General features: G+C 41.5%; 2 protein-coding genes across 3 annotated transcripts; both read right to left on the bottom strand.

Annotated features, from left to right (window-relative positions):
* Nucleotides 1-1808: 1808 nt before the first annotated feature.
* Nucleotides 1809-5443, bottom strand: LOC107565149 (nuclear factor 7, brain-like). Its single transcript, XM_016250362.1, has 6 exons — nt 4809-5443; nt 4553-4648; nt 3290-3520; nt 3197-3219; nt 2995-3116; nt 1809-2806 (listed from the first exon to the last, which is right to left on the bottom strand). Exons 1-6 carry the CDS (start codon nt 5202-5204, stop codon nt 2304-2306), a joined length of 1371 nt encoding a protein of 456 aa, XP_016105848.1. The 5' UTR covers nt 5205-5443; the 3' UTR covers nt 1809-2303.
* A 772-nt stretch (nt 5444-6215) lies between these two features.
* On the bottom strand, nt 6216-18698 carry LOC107565150 (nuclear factor 7, brain-like). 2 transcript variants are annotated; one of them, XM_016250366.1, is made up of 7 exons: nt 18295-18371; nt 18080-18226; nt 17836-17931; nt 16865-17095; nt 16757-16779; nt 16555-16676; nt 6216-7371 (listed from the first exon to the last, which is right to left on the bottom strand). In XM_016250366.1, the coding sequence occupies exons 1-7, from the start codon at nt 18304-18306 to the stop codon at nt 6884-6886; spliced, it is 1119 nt and encodes a 372-aa protein (XP_016105852.1). In that variant the 5' UTR covers nt 18307-18371; the 3' UTR covers nt 6216-6883. The 2 variants fall into 2 exon arrangements, with proteins under 2 accessions (XP_016105852.1, XP_016105851.1); XM_016250365.1 differs by having other exon boundaries at nt 18080-18698.
* Between the last annotated feature and the right edge of the window lie 983 nt (nt 18699-19681).

Here is a 19681-nt window from a genome sequence, read left to right on the forward strand (position 1 = left end):
ATAGAAATCCTGGCCAGGACGCGTCCTGGGAAAATGGCATGTATGGTCACCCTATGTAAGCCTTCCGCCATATTGTAGCAGTCAACTTGACGTCATTCACCATAGTAATCACTGAATATTCGAAAGATGCCACAATCCTGCACTGAACGGCTCAACGGCTCTGTGAGAACCTACAGTATGGTAAATGACGTCACGTTGACCCTTCCAAGATGGCGGCCGTATCTACGTGCCTGGAGCTTGCATTTCCGAGGGTCGAAAACGCCAGAGTAGTGTAAACAAAACAGGCAAACGAAAACGCGCTAGTGTAAACGTATCAGAGTCTGATGTTCAGGATGGAGAGGAAGAACTGCTGTCTGTCGTCACAGAGTAGCAACTCTTAAAAAATAGCTTATGTGGAAATATTTTTTTAAATTGTCTGCACTTTATCTATTGTAAAACATTTTTTTTAGAATTTACAATGTTTTCCTGCCAGTTGGCATTGAGAGTGACTGACACTTGATGGTCAAAAAAATGAGTAAATAAATGTGTAAATAAATATAAAATAAAATTTAAATATACTACATCGTAGTTTAAGTAAAATATCACAACATTAACAAGATAACACAAAATTTGCATGTACAGTACACAGTGAAAATGACACAAATATGACATAGTGGCCAACTGGATGTAGCGCAGCATAGTTTAAAATCAGTCTTGTGATCAAGTCAAGTCATCAAGTCTTGTCACGAGGTCTCAAGAACAGAGTAATTTTTTATTAACAATCAAAATAAAACAAAACACTACCCTGAAGGGAAGAACACAGGGTCTAAGAGAAGACAATGATGAATGACAGAGAGCACAGGTAGAATAAGCAGGGAAGGAAATTAGAGGGTAACGGAGGGTAACACAACATAGCCTACAGGAGAACACATGGCACATAAACAAACAACAAAAGCCATGTATTGTTCACACTGAACGGGACGACAAGATCACATGAGCAGGGGTGAAATCAGGTTATGTGACATACCCGGGTATGTTTAAGGGTAATTAAGCGGATAAACTCAGCTTTCGGTTCCAAAAACAGAGGTAACTCTCAGGGTAAGTAGCCATAGCAACTTATTCGCTGAACATAACCTGCTCCAGAGTAGGTTATGTATCAGGGTTAGTTTACTTCAGCGCTATCAGTACGTGATAGCACTGAACTAAACTATACTATATTGTATATGATTACAATATAGTATATAAATAAATATATACTATATAGTTGGATGATATGTTAATTATAAAGCACTATTATAAGTAATATATATATTATATATGGTAATATTATATATTTACAGTAATGCAAATACAGTAATAATGTGTTGTTCAATGTGAGAAAATTTACGCAGTATGTGCACATGTGCAGTAAGCTCTGGTAGGACAATCTGACGGGTAGGATGAAATGTAAGGACACCTGCACAGAAAATCTCTGCGCCTGTACTCTGTGTGTAAACAACTTGCATAGGCCTATAATTGTGTAAATTGCGTAAACTGCATTTTTGTAAATATTCTATATAATGTATTAATGTTTAGTACTGGAATGCCCAGTACCACAACAAATTGCACAACAGTCTGTCGTGCTCACTTGACTAATAAAATGTATTCTGATTCTGAGTGTCCTTCAGTGTCTTTTAAGTACACCAAAATGCCACTTGTAATTCACCCAATATATCCACTAGGTAGTGCTAACACTCTATATAAACTACAAGTTTACACTATGTGTGTTCACAAGTGTCACAAATGCATATTATTGTTTGCATAAAACATTTTTATTTGTAATACTCTGGAAAAGTTACAACAAACAAACTAAGCTGTAAAGTTCAAAAGAAGCTCTGAAGGAGTGTTCTCATTATTTAGTCTTATAAGAGAAGTTGGATCAAATAAGTTAAAGATCATTATCCTTTTTTACTGATGCAGCTTTTGAGTTAGCCACAATTTTCACAATGTTTCCACACAGCATATATAAACTGATCCACATCATGATGAAGGTGAATGTACGACTACAAAACACTCTATGTGCTGTTCAGATGTTCATCACCTGTCGTATCTCAGTCTTTCATCAATGACCTTTATAATCTTCATTCAGGCTGAGAACATTCATATTTATCCATTTGAATATCCAATTTATGTTTGTACTGGCCAGTTTGTACTATTAACTACATACGTTTCTGATTCCACAGAATAAATATGTAAGATTTTTATATCTTATTCTTATCTTGTATCTTATATTTATCTATCTTTGTAATTGATTTATTAGCATATTCAACAGTGATTTTCTGTTGTTAGTCTTTAACTGGTAAAATCCTCAGATAGGTTTTTTCATCAAGATTACGAAACAATGGCAAGACGGTGTCAGTGAAGGTGGTTGTGAATGTGTGTAGATGTGTGTTAGTTACAGGATCAGAGAACGACACTGTTCCTCTGTCACAGTTCAGACAAACTCTCACACACTCAAGCTTCTGTTTAACAGGAAAACCAAATTTTTCAGACAGTCCATACTGATCATACCGCACACTCCAGACATCAGTGCTAAAGTATTCATCTCCCTTCCTCTGGTTTGATGCTGCAGTTACTCCAACACTCCAGTGTGAGCTCTCCTTAACCTCCACATCCCAGCAGTGTGTTCCTGAGTTAAAACCCTCTGAAGCCAGGACACAAAGACACTCATCAAATCTCTCTGGATTATCAGGAAGGGGCTGTTTTTCCTCACTGTATCTCACACTGGTCAGATCGTCAGACAGGATGAGATCTGGATTTGCAGTGTTTGGATCCAGAATCACAGGAGCTGAAGAGACACAATCAACAGCTGCTTTTATTCTGATGTTCATATAATGATGAAGAGTGAACCAAACACAGATTATTATGTATTAACAACACTTCTCCTATTGAAGAAACATATCAAGCATCTGTAAATCTTCCCCCTTGCATCATTTCCAGTGTGTGTGTAAGAGCTCAGATCTTCTCCAGACTCACTGTTCTGGACGATGTCCTGCATCTTCTTCCAGACTCTGAAGGGCAGGTTGCCCAAGTAACGCGGCACATCAATCAAAGCTCCAGAAGACATCTGTGGATCCGGCTGTGATGAGATCTGGACTCTGGAAGAACATTCAGGATCAGAACTGCAGTGGCTTTGGATCAGAAGCAGAGAGAGCAGAGACAGCAGCAGATCACTCACCTTTCCATTGAGACTGGAAACTTCTGCAGAACAAACACACAGTTTATCATCAACAACTCAATCAATCAATCAATCAATGATCTGAAATCAGACCTTCAGAAAGCAGATGTCACTGTCTTTCATCATCTCCTCTGAGTCTTTTATTGAGTGTGAAAGAGCTGAAATGTGTCTGTTGATCTTCTCCAGCTTCTCCTTCATCATCTGCTTCTTCTGCTCCTCTTCCTCCCTCAGTGCAGTGATTGTAGCTTCTTCTTCATCTCTGAGAAACTGATGAAGCTTCTCAAACTGCTGTTTAATCTGATGCTCTGTGTGATCAGCTTGAGACTGAAATCAAATCACATTCACTTCAATCATCTAAAAGATGCAACTTATTCTGGAGCAGCATGAAGAGCGAGTAGATAAATGTGGGTTAGTTAACTACAATTTTAACTTTCTGAAGCACTAGTACTGTAGTAGATGTTCTGTCTCTGTAGGGGAAAAATAAGCATTAGAATTTTTTTTGTCACAAAACCATCGTTTTAAATAGCTATTAATGAGATAAATTTATATGTGATAGCATTTGTAAGCATACCCACTGAATGAAGTATGCACACACACACACACACACACACACACACACACACACACACACATATATATATACATATATATATATATATATACTGTATATGTAAAGAACAAATTCACACATATGAATGAATGCATAAATTAAATACAGTTATGAGCTGCTGATGCTTGAGACATTGTCATTAATTTAGTGTTTCTGTGAAAAAGTATTAAAAACATTGTGCATTGAGATGAAAACTAAAAGTTACTTCAATTTTAAATTATTGTCATCTTTTAACTTTCAATAGTCAATGACGACTTCTCTCAGCTCACATCTTCATTAAGATTTATGCATATTGTCAACTGTTGGGCTCATGAATATTAAACATGTTGTATGTGTTCGCCTAAAATGATTCACTGAAAGTGCAGATGGTTAAAGGTTAAGGCACGTTAGTCCAACTGAGATACAGTGAGTTAAACACTTGGACGACCTGCTGCGTGAACACAAAATTGATCTAATTTACAAGGGAAATAAAACATGGTTGAGTATGTTGTCTCCATGCTTGCTTGTGAGTTTTGTCCTTTTCAAGTTCAAAGTGATCCTCCCACGAACAAGTGGAGGCGGAGTTTTACAAGAATGGAGGCCTTAGAGGCGCCAATGCTGATTGGAATGCTAGACTTCTACAAACACAGCACACTGGATCTACACTCAGACTGAACAACGCGCCGTCATATGGAAGATTCTCCTCCTGCCAAACAATTCAGCTGTTCTAAACAAATTTGTGAATAATGTCAGGAATCAGTGCTCACCTTGATGTGTTGAACTGTTTTCTCAAACTCTCCTTTAATTGTTTCTTTGTGTTTAAGTTTCTCTTGCAAAGACCTCAGTGCTGTATTGAGCTCCTCCTGGAATTTAAAGTGAATATAAGAAACCAGAGATTTCTTTAATATGTTCATTAATGTAATAGCTGCAAAGAATGAGCAAAATGGTAGCCTACTGAGAAATTTATACATTGTTAATATACAACTTATGATTTAAGTTTTAATCCACATAGGTCTGTCTTACCTTGTATGATGGAACAACTTCACCGATGGGTCTGAATGTGTGATTGACGTGTTTCTGTGAATCTCTGCACACTAAACACACCGGCTGTTTGTCCTCCAGACAGAAGAGCTTGAGTTTCTCGCTGTGTAAACTGCAGAGCTCCTCAGACTCTGATGAATGGCTCTCTTTTCTCTTCTTCGGGAGCGACTCGCACAAGTTTTTTAATGCAAGATTACATGGAGGATGATCATTTGAGGATCTTCTCCTGCAGACAGGACACTCCTGAGTTTCCTTGGTTCTCCAGAACTGTTGAAGACACTCTTTACAGACACTGTGACTACATGATAAAACAACAGGATCCTTGAAGATTTCACAGCACACAGGACAAAAAAAATCATCTTCCGATAGTGAAGCCATTTTCGCTGTTCGAGCTCCAGCGATCTAAACTTTACTTTCACTTTCTGAATGATGTCGCAGAAATTAAAAACAAGAATCACAAAGATCTGCTTTCTGTTTAAAAACAAACTTCTCAAAAATCCATTTTGAAAGTTTTTCTCTTCAATCTTTATTGAATGCCGATTCTTTTTATTAATGTTTTTGCTTTTGTCAAGAAAGAAGAGAGTTGGTATGACAGAGAGGAGAAATAAGTCAGTCTCTTCCTGGTAAGTGTTGTATTTGGGTAGAGTTTTTGAGGCCTGTTGCACAATGTCTGTCTCAGTAGTTACGGTCTTTGCACTTGACAACTTACATGACGTATTTCCTGTATTAATGACTTACACTGCAAAGTTTTCCTCAACATCTGTGAATTTCAGGGCTATGCTTAGCCTAAAATAACACTCTAAAGCTGTATTAGAGATAGTGTAGATTTAGTGTGCGTAAAGGGCAATGAGATTTGGCATTTTTCAGATCTGGGACCATAGACTGTAAAAAAAAAATATGGAAAACGTGTCTGCACTTTCTTCTGCTAGAAAAGTGAGGCTAAAATAACCCAGCTATGGTGGCTGTCATCTTACGCCAGTGACGTCATTTGGAGCCCAAGTCTGCACAGTAGTGATTTATTTGGAGCCCGAGTCTGTGCAGTAATGATCATGAGCTGGAGCCGCTGTATCAAAGTCTTACCCAAACTCCTGCAGATCCAGTCACAAGCACACAATCGTGACGCCACACCCTGTTTTTATAGCATCAAATAACATGTGGGAACTTGGTATAAAGAACCACACAAAAGAGAGAATGCCATAGGTCATTTTACTAATAGCTGCTATTATATTACAGGATTGAACAAGCATTACCTGACTATCCAACAGGAACGCTGGATAGTCAAATATATATAGTTAAAAGCTATATTTGACAACACAAAAACACTAAATAATATGAATAATTATGAATAATTTTGAGCACAACTGTATATATATATACAGTATTACAGCAAACACTATGATGATATATAAATACATGTCAAGTAATGTTCATATAAACTTGTTTCTTGACATTTTGATCTGATTTCTGTGAGTGATGGTGTTGGTTGAAGCTTTTTTCTATTTGCATAATACATATTCTCTCTGTTCTAATTTAATTATCACTTATTTATACTTGCAGCAACAATAACAGAAGTAGCAGTAATCAGCAGCGTAACATATCTATTCCACCAAGAACAAATACATTAACGTTGTTATATCCATGAGCATACTAAACTATTTTGAGCGTTGTCATGATTGAAATAAAAAATTTAAGATATCATAAAATTATAAACTTTTGAATTTACCCATAAGCACAATAGAGTATAGCTCTTACAGGCATTTAAGATGCATCTGTACGTTCATAAACAGTTAGTGAAAGAGTAAAGCTCAAGACGGAAGTAGTATGTCTACCATGTGTTCAAGGTGAAAACAATGACAAAGAAACCAAAGCAATGTGAACATTATAGTTTGCACTGACAGTGTGTCTGTAGTGCTGATATCAGTCATGTGATCAGCTGCAGCCCAATCAAAGCTGTAGACTACTGATATTCAGATCAACAGCACTCTTACTCGTGTGATATGGATTAAATATCGGAAACATGATGAAAGCAGGAAGATCCAGACCTACAGGTGTAACATTTACTGACTATCGAACGGTAAGATCCTCAGAGGGGCAAAACTATAGAAGAATGGAAAGACAGTGTCAGTGAAGGTGGTTGTGTATGTGTGTAGACGTGTGTTAGTTACAGAATCAGAGAATGACACCGTTCCTCTGTCATAGTCCAGATCAACTCTCACCCTCTGAAGATTCTGTTTGACAGGAAAACCAAAATAATCAGCCAGTCCGTGCTGCACACTCCAGAGACCAGTATCAAAGCAATCATCTCCCTTCCTCTGGTTTGATGCTGTAGTTACTCCAAGATGCCAGCATAGACTCTCTTTAACCTCCACATCCCAGCAGTGTGTTCCTGAGTTAAAACCCTCTGAACCCAGAACAAAGCGATAGATGTCAAATCTCTCTGGATTATCAGGAACTGGTTGTTTGTTGTCACTCCAGCTCACACTGGTCAGATCATCAGACAGGATGAGAAGTGGATGAGCCGTGTTTGGATCCAGAATCACCGGAGCTGATGAGACACAAACAACAGCCACTTTTGTTCTGATGTTCATATAATGATCAAGAGTGAACCAAACACAGATTATTATGAATTATGGCACTCGTCCTATCGATCACTGTCAGTGCTGTTATTAGTTACACACTATTTTTTAATTATTATTATTTTTTTTTTTTTATTATTTAATGTTGCATTACATCAACCACTGAGTTTTGAGTGTTGAATATGTGATTCAGCATGTCTGTCTTATGTCAAGAGTAACTGATACTATGGGATAGTTAACAATATAAAAGAAGATCAAAGTTGGCACACCACAGCTCCAAAAGTAGAAAAATATTTATGTTCTCACCACAGATAACATTTTGAACCTAAAATGAACTTTTTGTGGTTGTGCACCCACAATGAGCTCTTGGCCTGTTGGATGTGTGCACTTCAGGTGTAATTCATAGTTAACAATATAACAGGTAGACCTGTTTTGACTTGTGCTATAGATGAAAAACTGTAAACATTCTGTGTATCTTCAGCAACATTTGTTCATGTTCATTATATTAGGTCTTAAAGGAACACGCCACTATTTTTGAAAATAGGCTCATTTTCCAACTCCCCTATCAGCCTAGAAAATTGCAACTTTTCATTTTCCGTCGGTCTTAATACACGATGTAACTACAGAAGAGTCAAGTTTTAAATAGGAAAAATATCGAAACTCTTTGGTAATTTTTGAGCGAGATGCTAACGGTCTAATCAGATTCAATGATCTATGCTAAGCTGCAGCTAAAAGTGCTACCGCCAGACCCAGAGATCGGCTGAATGGATTAGAAAACGGTAAAACTCAACTGTTTAACTCTAGGGGAGTTGGAAAATGAGCCTATTTTCAAAAAATAGTGGCGTGTTCCTTTAACATGTCTGCGTGTACCCTTTAAAAGTTATTTGAACAAGCAGGATAGCTTGTCGTCCTGAAGGACCCGGTTTCTCACAACATCGGTTACTGCGTAAGGTACTGACAGAGTGCTTGAGATATGCTTTTCCAGTGCTTAACTTGATGCTTGAAGTCACATTTACTCAAGAATCAATATTTAATAAGAACATTTAACCTCTTACCCATATAAACACAGGTTGTGCTTTTGTTTTTCTTCATTATTATTTAGTCAGTAATTCAGTAATTTAAACTGTCCTGGTACTTTCAAACTGTGGACAAACAAGTTATATGTTCATATAGTATAAGTTATACAGTTTATATGGCAACATTATATATATATTTGTGTTTTTTAAAGGGGTCATGCATTGAGAAATCAGCTTTTACTTGAGCTTTTGACATATAAGAGATCATTGCACATTGTACATGGGGGAAGTCGTGGCCTAATGGTTAGAGAGTCGGACTCGTAACCCAAGGTTGCGGGTTCGAGTCTCGTACCGGCAGGGATTGTAGGGAGTGAATGTGCACAGTGCTCTCTTCCCACCTTCAATACCACGACTGAGGTGCCCTTGAGCAAGGCACCGAACCCCCAACTGCTCTCCCCGGGCGCCGCAGCAATTTATCCCACTTTGGATGGGATAAATGCAGAGCACTAATTCCGAGTATGGGTCACCATACTTGGCCACATGTCACGTCACTTGTACTAAAATAATATCCTGTAAGATTCAGAACTGAAAACATCCTTGTTACTGAAACAAAAGCTGACACCAGGTCCAGCGAACACCACGTCATAGATGGGTTAAACACCGCCTCCACAGAAGAATATCAAAACCTAATTCTGTAGCCCCGCCCACTGATTCCCCACTGATTCACGCATGACACAGTAGGGAAATAACATAAGTGGCGCTAAACCGGATTGAGCAACCACGCAATAAAAATGCCGTTAAAGATCATAAAATATTGTGCAGTGCCTGGTTGTGGAAGAACACAGTCGCTGCATAACCTTCCTTCGGATTCAAATATTAGGAATGCGTGGTTGAACTTTATGTCACTGAGGATTCCTTTGTAAACAAGACACAGGTCGATGCTGGATTTGCAGAGAGACTGAGATTAAAAAGCAATGCTTTGTACAAAACTTGTATTATGTGTCACTATTGCTTTGTTAGAGATAATTTGATATGTCCTGATTATGTGTATGTGTCTAACCAAAGTCACAGAAGGCTCCAATTACGAAGGACATTGCTTGTCAAACAAACACACAGAAAGTTAGTTCCCTTTCGAAGATGGTTCACTTCGGCTGACGCGACGGGGGACTCCCTCCCTTCCTTAACCTACCTGAAATGTTACTGCACAACGCCAGGAAGTTGCACTTCACACTGGCCAATGCCAGCCAAGATGGTGAAAAGGGGCAGAGTCTCGCCACTATATAATCCGCCGTCTTGGTGGCATAAACTCAGAATCTTCATCTTTCAAGCATCCTACTTCAAGACAGTTGTGGAGAAGACGCAAGAAGACGAATTTCCCTCTTGATGTTCCAGCATGTCGAGTTATTGCTGTGTTCGGGACCCATCAAGGCTCCGGACACCCACGAGTACTGCATCCTGTGCCTGGGTCTCGCCCATGCGGAAGCAGCAGTAGGTACTCAGCAGTACTCTTAAAGAAACCTGTTAAGAGTAAGCTGGATTCTTGGTTCCTTTCCTCGGGCCACCGAGCTGCTGTGCCGAGGAAGCGAGTCCCATTCCTTCCCGATCTGCACGAGGAAATTGCTGAGGCGTGAGCTGCACCCCAGTCGGCTCGCACCCACGCTGGTGGATCACATATTTTCAATAAAAGGCACAAGGTTATATGCGCATTCCGCCCATCGAGGAGTCTGTCGCCACCTACCTCTGCCCCTCGTCGGCCTCTCTGAAAGCGGAGGCCGACCATCTGACCGCCCACATCGCGGATCAAGCATACGCTGCCTCGACAGAGACGATTTCAGCGCTTCATACGATGGCAGTGCTACAGGTTTTTCAGGCACAGCTCCTGAAATCCCTGGACGAGGGGGAGACGGATCCTGAGGCGTTTAAGGATCTGCATGCGGCGACGGACTTCGCCTTAAAAGCCACTAAAAAGACGGCCCAGGCGATCGGACGAAGCATGGGTTACATGGTGGTGCTCCACCGGCATCTGTGGCTGATGCTGACAGAGCTAAAGGACGTGGACAGGAAGGCTCTGTTCAATGTGCCTTTGTCTCCCTCCGGCCTCTTTGGAGATGCCGTGGAGGCCATCGCGGAGCACTTTTCAGAAGCTCAGAAACGCTCCAAAGCAATGAGTCTCTTCCTGCAACACCATGCTAAAGCGCCGCAACCCTCAGCACTAAGTAGGACAACGTCTGCTTCCTGCCGCCCAGCGAAGCATGCCCCCCCAGCTCCCGCTGCATCGACGCCAGATCAGGAGCCTTCTGTTCGTGCCAAAACCGCATGACAGAGGACTTGCGTCACAGTCCCAAGAAGAAGGACGGCTGTCCTGGGCGCCCCCCTCCATTGATCATAGGTCTCGTTCCTGAAGGGATTATTCGGAGAAGGCACTGGTGGATCACATATTTTCAATAAAAGGCACATGGTTATATGCGCATTCGGCCCATCGAGGAGTCTGTCGCCACCTACCTCTGCCCCTTGTCGGCCTCTCTGAAAGCGGAGGCCGACCATCTGACCGCCCACATCGCGGATCAAGCATACGCTGCCTCGACAGAGATGATTTCAGCGCTTCATACGATGGCAGTGCTACAGGTTTTTCAGGCACAGCTCCTGAAATCCCTGGACGAGGGGTAGACGGATCCTGAGGCGTTTAAGGATCTGCGTGAGGTGACGGACTTCGCCTTAAAAGCCACTAAAAAGACGGCCCAGGCGATCGGACGAAGCATGGGTTACATGGTGGTGCTCCACCGGCATCTGTGGCTGATGCTGACAGAGCTAAAGGACGTGGACAGGAAGGCTCTGTTCATTGTGCCTTTGTCTCCCTCCGGCCTCTTTGGAGATGCCGTGGAGGCCATCGCGGAGTGCTTTTCAGAAGCTCAGAAACGCTCCAAAGCATTGAGTCTCTTCCTGCAACACCGTGCTAAAGCGCCGCAACCCTCAGCATGAAGTAGGTCAACATCTGCTTCCTGCCGCCCAGTGAAGCATGCCCCCCAGCTCCCGCTGCATCGACGCCAGATCAGGAGCCTTCTTGTTCGTGCCAAAACCACATGACAGAGGACTTGCGTCACAGTCCCAAGAAGAAACACGGCTGTCCTGGGCGCCCCCCTCCATTGATCATAGGTCTCGTTCCTGAAGGGATTATTCGGAGAAGGAGAATGCCTAGCAGCGGGCCCGCCGTAAAGCGACCGAAATGTTCTCACAAGGTCTCCTTGGCGGTTGCAGGCGACCACGAGAATGTCTCTGTTGTGTCTGTTCAGAATGTAATAAAGTCTGTGACACCCTCACAAAAAGAGCATTCCTTTCCTCATCCAGTTATAACGGTTCCACACACTCTATGTTCGGTGGGTTAATAGACTCGGGCCCACAGCCTTCCCGTGCAACCGGTAATGCTCTTGCCTCTGCGTTGAGTGTCAAATCTCCACCGCGGTGGTTCCCACGCTCATGTGGTGGTCACTCACAGGTGCCTGAGTGCGCTGAAACCATGGCGAGCCCCCAACTTGTACCGGCGTGGTGTCCAGATGGGACTGGTCATGACGGACGTGTCGATGACGGGCTGGGGAGCGCATTGCGACGGCATACCGGCCTCGGGCTCCTGGACGGAGTCGGAGAGGATGTGGCACATTAATCGCCTTGAGCTGAAAGCAGCCTTTTTAGCCCTCCGGAGCTTCCTCATGCAGGTACGGAGGCATCATATGCTGATTCGCCCAAACAATACATTGGTCGTATCGTACATAAACCGCCACGGCGGGGTACGCTTGAAAGCCCTCTGCGAACAGACGGCACGAGTGTTGCTGTGGGCCAATCACCATCTGCTCTCCATTCGTGCAGCGCATGTCCCAGGTTGCCTGAAGAGCGGCACAGATATGCTATCGAGGAATGGGATTCTTCACGGAGAATGGAGGTTGAACCCCGGATCAGTGAGACTGATCTAGGACCTGTTCGGGAAGGCAGAAGTGGATCTGTTTGTGACAGAGGAGAACACGCATTGCCCACTGTTCTTTTCTCTGTCACGCTCTCCCCTGGGAGCGGGGACGCACTCACAATGCCGTGGCTGAAAGCCCATCTGTATGCGTTCCCCCCGCTGAAGATTTTACCACAAGTTTTGCACAAAATCAAAGAGGAGAGGGCGCTGGTGATTCTAATCGCTCCATACTGGCCAAACAGACCATGGTTCCCTGACCTGCTGGAGATACTGACGGTTTCCCCGTCGCAGATCCTGCTGAGACAGGACCTCCTGTCTCGCCGCATGATGGACACGATTATGGAGGCACGAACCCCTTCTACGAGACGATTGTATGCTCTTAAATGGGCAGTCTTTGTTAAATGGTGTGAATCAAATGGCTGCAACCCGGAGAACTGTCCCGTGTCTGACATTCTGGGCTTTCTGCAACAGCGGCAGTATGCCTTAAGGTTTATGTTGCAGCTATCTCAGCCTCTCACACTACTATCAATGGGCACTCGGTTGGTAAACACGATTTGGTGATCAGATTTTTGAGAGGTGTGAGACGGCTGAGACCCTCTCACCCTCCCACTGTGCCATCCTAGGATCTGGCTCTGGTGCTGGGGGCACTGGCTCTGCCGCCCTTTGAGTTGCTTCAGGCTTCAGTCAATCTTCGGTCAAGCACGTGTGGGACTTACAAGCGCTATCTGTGAATGCTGCTTGCATGCAGTTTGGACCAGGTGATTGTAATGTCACACTCAAGCCAAGATTGGGCTACATGCCCAAGTCACTCTCGACGCCGTTCAGAGTGCAAGTGGTGACGCTTTCTGTTTTCACTCCATAGCCCTCATTATGTCCTATGTCCTGTATGAGCTTTGCATGCTTATGTTGACCGCACGGCTCAGTTTTGTCAATCTGAGCAGCTGTTTGTGTGCTTTGCAGGCGGAACTAAAGGGCAGCCTCTTTCTAAGCAGCGGCTATGACATTGGGTAGTCAATGCGATTGCGTTGGCTTATTCTAGCCAGGAAATAGAATGTCCCATTGGCGTTAGAGTTCATTCTATGAAAGTGGTCACCTCTTCGTGGGCTTGGACTAAGGGCGATTCTATCAAAGACATTTGTATGGCGGCTGGATGGTCTTTGCTGAATACCTTCTCCAGATTTTACAATTTGGACATGTGCTCCTTGGCCTCACAGGTCTTGTCTGTGAGCTCAACCAGTGTTTCCATATGTGGCTTCTAGCCGCTAGACTCTATGTGGTTTTGACTAGGTTGTATAGTTGGAATTCGGGGGCGGGGCAACCACCATACCCAGACAGCGGTGCTCACTTAGTACCACTGGAGTGAGCTTTGTGACACATATTGTTATTGTGCGCTTCGCCCTCTCACTGTATTACTGCTTAAGGATTAGCGAGACACAAGATGGCAGTCCGTCTCTGTCCTCGCGTTGTGCACCGGCTTGTTTATGACTTCTTGTGTTTATGCACTAGTACCGGCTATGGCTGCTTGCTGAGTGTATATACTGTTATCGTTGTGCCTGGCCACGGCGCTCACATCCTGTGTCTGCATTATTATATTTTGCATTTACATGCTTATATACATGCATATTGCTGTGCTCTATAACGTCCTAACTTTAGTACATTGGCATAAGAGTTCTCTCAACAAAACGGCTGAGTTTGGGTTCTAAGTGATCTGATTGGTTCTCCTGGTGAGAATATATATCCAATCACCTGGGGGCCTGTCAAGGGGTCGTCTGTGATTGGTTGGGGAGTGTTTGGTGTGTAGCGCACTGTTAGCTCTGCCGAGGCTGAGCTTTCTCTTCCCTGTTCTCACAGCTTTGTTCTGTAAAGTCCCCATAGCATCAGATTCCTGACGCAATGTCGAAGTGAACCGTCTTCAAAAGGGAGAGTCTCCGGTTACTGTCATAACCTCGGTTCCCTGAGAGACAAGAATGAGACATTGCGTACACGGCCGTGTTCACTGCTCAGATCTGCTGTGCTGGTAGTTCAGTCGGAAGATTCTGAGTTTATGCTACCAAGATGGTGCATTATATAACGGCGTGGCTCCGCCCCTTTTCACCGTCTTGGCTAGCATTGGCCAGTGTGAAGTGCAACTTCATGTTGTGAAGTTGGCGTTGTGCAATACGATTTCAGGTAGGTTAAGGAAGGAAGGGAGTCCCCCATCGTGTCAGATACCTGACGCAATGTCTCTTTCCCGTCTCTCAGGGAAACGAGGTTACGACAGTAACCGGAGGTGTTTACTATGCAAAACTGTTATCCAATCATATCAGTGGGTATTTACTTCCAAGTCTTCAATGCAGCACGCCCCCGAGCGTTTCTCGAGCCAGCCTCAAAACCAGGTTAGAAAATAGCCTATTACTTATTGATTTTGATGTTTTTGAACGTAAAAACCACGCGGACGTCATAAGCAGACGTCAGACAACAGTATAAAATAATAATAAAAAAAGCCAGTTCAGGATCCCTTTAAAATAAATTGGGGAAATATGAAATACATTGAAATATAGGAAGATATCTATGCAAACATCTTTGTTTTATTTAACTTGAAACTGCTATGGCAACAGGAAAGATGCATGGGCATTAATTGGCGTTATTTTAATATTATTTAAAAGCTAGTTTTTATCTAAAGTAGCATATCCCTACAGGAGGAAATGCATAAACCATGTCCACATTCCAGCACTTTGGACACACTGGATTCTTGCACGATGGCTTTAAACAGCTTGCCCTTTTACAGCTGATTTAATTCACAAATAACTGAGAATTATGACTTAAACATGATTTTCAAGTACAATAACGAATATTATGCATTTTAAACTTTTCACACCATCAGTCACACACACACACACACACACACACACACACACACACACACACACACACACACTGAAACTCAGAGGATCTCCCTTCTAGCGTCTGGACCAATCAAACACACAATTTTTCATTTGATTTAACAAATCAGTTATTCATTAGATTAACAACAGTCCCCTCACCCAATAAACTGGATGCCAGGATGTCTGCAATGACACCAGGCCCCCCCTGGTTACCATGGCAACCCTGACACCAGCCATTTACGACCTAATGGAATGTGAGCAGGGAAAATTACTGCATGTTCCATAGCAAGAGGCAAATGCACAGTAGAAATTGACTTTTCTACTAATTAATTCATAGGAAGACCTTTCTTTGAATGAACACACATATCCTTCAGGTCATCTAAGTACGTGCCAGGCTTCGGTCTTGACTTTTCCATTCAATAAGATTCTCTGACTCAAACTGGTTCTTTTTCATCAACCAACTTCAGCAAAGATCAACTGGGACCTTCAGACTGCATCAAGCCTTTCTTTCAGACAGACGAGACGTGCAAGTATTCAAACTTAGTCTTATTAATTGATACATTAGGTATCATTTGCACCTTTTTACAAAGGTGTGTTTGAACTAAGAATCTGATGTCTCCTTCAGGCTGTAGATCTGCTGAATATGCAAATGGTTCCATAACTTCATATTCTTATTTTCTCTTCTCTCTATTGCGTTAAGCATTAACCCTTTCCTATACCAACTGTATGTGTGTGTGTGTGTATGTTGGACCAGTTTAAGTGTTTATGTAGTATGTTAGACTAGTTTAAGTGTTTATGTAGTTAATAAAGTCTTACTTGTATCACACTCGATGTTGTTCATTGTTTGCTCATAACTGGAGTCACTTAATCATGCAGATTTATGCTACAAGCTCTTTGTAGGATTGTACAGTAAGAAAGTTATTTCCCTTAACCAGGAAATTAACATTCTTAGAATTGACAGACAGTTGACCCTGAGAGGTCAGCTAAATATCTACAGCGGATCTAAATATTTATAATTAATTATAACTAGTTATGATTAATTATTCATGTTTCCCCATGAGCTGATTCGCTACACCCTGTTCATTTTCAGTCAGACAAACCAGAGATTTTCTTATTATATGAGGAGATACCAACCTCCTCAACTATAACATTAGAGAAAGTGTAACCATCAACTTGGATCATGTGTGTCTTATAAGCCAATCACAACATATCCTGATGCTATTGAATCTCCTTCATGGTTTTACGATTGTCAATCACTGTTTGCAGATACCATAGAAATGAATGAGTAGTGACAGCTCAGATCTTCTCCAGACTCACTGTTCTGGACGGTGTTCTGCATCTTCTTCCAGACTTTGAAGGGCAGGTTGCCCAAGTAACGCGGCACATCAATCAAAGCTCCAGAAGGCGTCTGTGGATCCGGCTGTGATGAGATCTGGACTCTGGAAGAACATTCAGGATCAGAACTTCAGTTGCTTTGGATCAGAAGCAGAGAGAGCAGAGACAGCAGCAGATCACTCACCTTTCCATTGAGACTGGAAACTTCTGCAGAACAAACACACCATTGATCATCAACAACTCAATAAATAATCAATCAATCAATCAATCACTCAATGATCTGAAATCAGACCTTCAGAAAGCAGACGTCACTGGCTTTCATCATCTCCTCCATGTCTTTGATTGAGTATGAAACAGCTGAGATGAGACTGTTGATCTTCTCCAGCTTCTCCTCCATCATCTGCTTCTTCTGCTCCTCTTCCTCCCTCAGTGCCGTGATTGTAGCTTCTTCTTCATCTCTGAGAAACTGATGAAGCTTCTCAAACTGCTGTTTAATCTGATGCTCTGTGTGATCAGCTTGAGACTGAAATCAAATCACATTCACTTCAGTCGTCTCAAAATCATGACTTATTCTGCAGACATGAAATCTCTTCACAAAATTAAGCAGTTTCAAATGTCTTTTTAATAAGAAAACAATAATATGCTGGTGGTGCTTGAGACATTCATTAAATGTTTCTGTGAAGACTAACAAATACTTTAAATGAAAATTAACTATTAAAAAATGAAGTAAAATATTTTCATCAGTTTAACAATGTGAACTTACAGTAGTCAAAAATAATTTCTCTTTTTGTTCATGTGTGTTAGCCTTGTGATAGACTAGTCATCTGTCAAGGGTTTTTCTCTGCCTTGGCCCGAGACGCTGGGATGGACTAGCTGTGGGACAAGCAATAGGACAAGTGGTGTGGAGAATGGATGGATGGACTTCTCTTTTTGCTCACATTAGGTAATATGTATAGGCTATTGTCAAAAGCTGAGTGTAATGGGATCATGAATATTAATGACATTGCCTCAGTTCACCCAAACTAATTTGTTGACATCAAAATGCGAAAGGTGACAGGTGAGTGCCAGCCAATGGGATTGCAGCTTGTATGTAAGTTCCACCCCTCTGATGAAGCAGCTAGCTAACAGAGACTTGTGCTTGGTCACCATTTTATGCAAACAACTGTGTGTGTTTATTTCAATCAATACATGAACATGCAATTATGTCAGGCAACCCAATCCAGCTGTTCTAATCAAATTTGCAAAAATGCCAAGACTCCTCACCTTGATGTGTTGAACTGTTTTCTCAAACTCTCCTTTCATTTTTTCGTTGTGTGTAAGTTTCTCTTGTAGGGACTTCAGTGCTGTATTGAGCTCCTCCTGAAATTAAAATGAAAATCTGTAAGACACCAGAGATTTCTGTAATATGTTTGCGTACATAGTACACAAATGCAAAATGGTGTAAAGAAATATGTATATGATATACAACTTATATAAGTTTATATCCTCAGATTTAAATCCATCTTACTTTGTATGATGGAACAACTTCACTGATGGGTCTGAATGTATGATTGACGTGTTTCTGTGAATCTCTGCACACTAAACACACCGGCTGTTTGTCCTCCAGACAGAAGAGTTTGAGTTTCTCGCTGTGTAAACTGCAGAGCTCCTCAAACTCTGATGAACCCTTCTCTTTTCTCTCCTTCAGGAGCGACTCACACACGTTTTTTAAAACACGATTACATGGAGGATCATCTCTTGAGGATCTTCTCCTGCAGACAGGACACTCCTGAGTATCCTTGGTTCTCCAGAACTGTTGAAGACACTCTTTACAGACACTGTGACTACATGATAAAACAACAGGATCCTTGAAGATTTCAATACACACGGGACAAGAAAAATCTTCTGCAGATAGTGAATCCATTTTCACTCTTTGAGCTCCAGTGATCTAAACTTTACTTTCACTTTCTGAATGTTGTAAAAATGAAAAACTACGAGAATCACAAATATCTGCTGTCGGTTTAGAAACAAACTTCTTCAAAAATCCTTCTTGAAAGTATTTCTCTTCTTTCTCTACTGATCACTAATTCCTTTATATTTTTGTCGACAGTCAGTATGACAGAAAGGAGAAATATTAAGACAGTCACTTCCTGGTAAGTGCTGTAAGAGGGTGGAGTTTCTGCTTCTTTATTATACTGCCTGTTTGAGTCTCATGTTTGTTAACTCTTTGTCTGCCTTATTTGACCCTGGATAGTGAATTAAAATATTAAAGAAGATTTGTCATCGGACATCTGATGTTAAAATACTTCAGTACACGGATACATGACATGTCTTTATAATTATGTTTGAAAATCTCTATTTTTGTACCCAGAATAAAGAGAGATCATCCCTCCACCTTGCCAGACATTTCTATAAAGAGCTTCAACCCAAGTGTCAAGAATCCCGACAGAAACCATCTAAAGTGGTGGCATCACAGGATAAACTGACCTGACGCTTTACCAACTATATGAGGGTTTTAATTCCAGACTAGAAAAAAATATAATATCTGAACAGCAAAGAACTGTTTACAATTTATATAATTATTATGCATGTAAATAAATACATTTTACCATTACGTTTCACCATTCTATCCAATATTTCTGTGTGTTGCACTCAATAAATGAACATGTAATTATGTCAGACAAACCAATTTGGCTGTTTTAATCAATTTGTAATTACGTCAGAAGAATTAGTGCTCACCTTGATGTGTTGAACTGTTTTCTCAAACTCTTCTTTCATTGTTTCTCCATGTTTAAGTTTCTCTTGTAACACATGTGAAACATCCTAAAAAAGTCAAATACAAAAAGAAACAATTAACAACAGATCATTGTTGGGAAAGTTACTTTGGAAATGTAATAGAATACAGATGACAAGCTACCCTGTTTAAAATATAATAAGTAGTGTAACTATTTCAATTACTTTATTAAAGTAATGTAACTGATTACATTTGATCATTTTCTAAATTTCTAGCGAATATTTTCAACTGTTAATCATTTTCAAACATTTGGGGCTAACCTTACAGTCGCACTCAACACTGATCACTTCAAAATCCTTCATCACCTGAATTAATTATTATAATTTAAATAAATAT

The sequence above is a fragment of the Sinocyclocheilus grahami genome, unplaced genomic scaffold (genome assembly GCF_001515645.1).
Source record: "Sinocyclocheilus grahami isolate Dianchi unplaced genomic scaffold, SAMN03320097.WGS_v1.1 scaffold984.1, whole genome shotgun sequence".
In the NCBI taxonomy this organism is placed as follows: Eukaryota; Metazoa; Chordata; class Actinopteri; order Cypriniformes; family Cyprinidae; genus Sinocyclocheilus; species Sinocyclocheilus grahami.

What these genes read in the sequence shown, in the direction of transcription:
- LOC107565149 (XM_016250362.1), bottom strand. Translation starts at nt 5,204, where the DNA reads ATGGCTTCACTATCGGAAGATGATTTTTTTTGTCCTGTGTGCTGTGAA. An exon ending in TTTCCAGTCTCAATGGAAAG is followed by an intron (nt 3,117 to 3,196) that starts GTGAGTGATCTG and finishes ATGTTCTTCCAG; the next exon opens with AGTCCAGATCTCATCACAGC. An exon ending in GCAGGACATCGTCCAGAACA is followed by an intron (nt 2,807 to 2,994) that starts GTGAGTCTGGAG and finishes GTGTCTCTTCAG; the next exon opens with CTCCTGTGATTCTGGATCCA.
- LOC107565150 (XM_016250365.1), bottom strand. Translation starts at nt 18,475, where the DNA reads ATGGATTCACTATCTGCAGAAGATTTTTCTTGTCCCGTGTGTATTGAA. An exon ending in TTTCCAGTCTCAATGGAAAG is followed by an intron (nt 16,677 to 16,756) that starts GTGAGTGATCTG and finishes ATGTTCTTCCAG; the next exon opens with AGTCCAGATCTCATCACAGC. An exon ending in GCAGAACACCGTCCAGAACA is followed by an intron (nt 7,372 to 16,554) that starts GTGAGTCTGGAG and finishes GTGTCTCATCAG; the next exon opens with CTCCGGTGATTCTGGATCCA.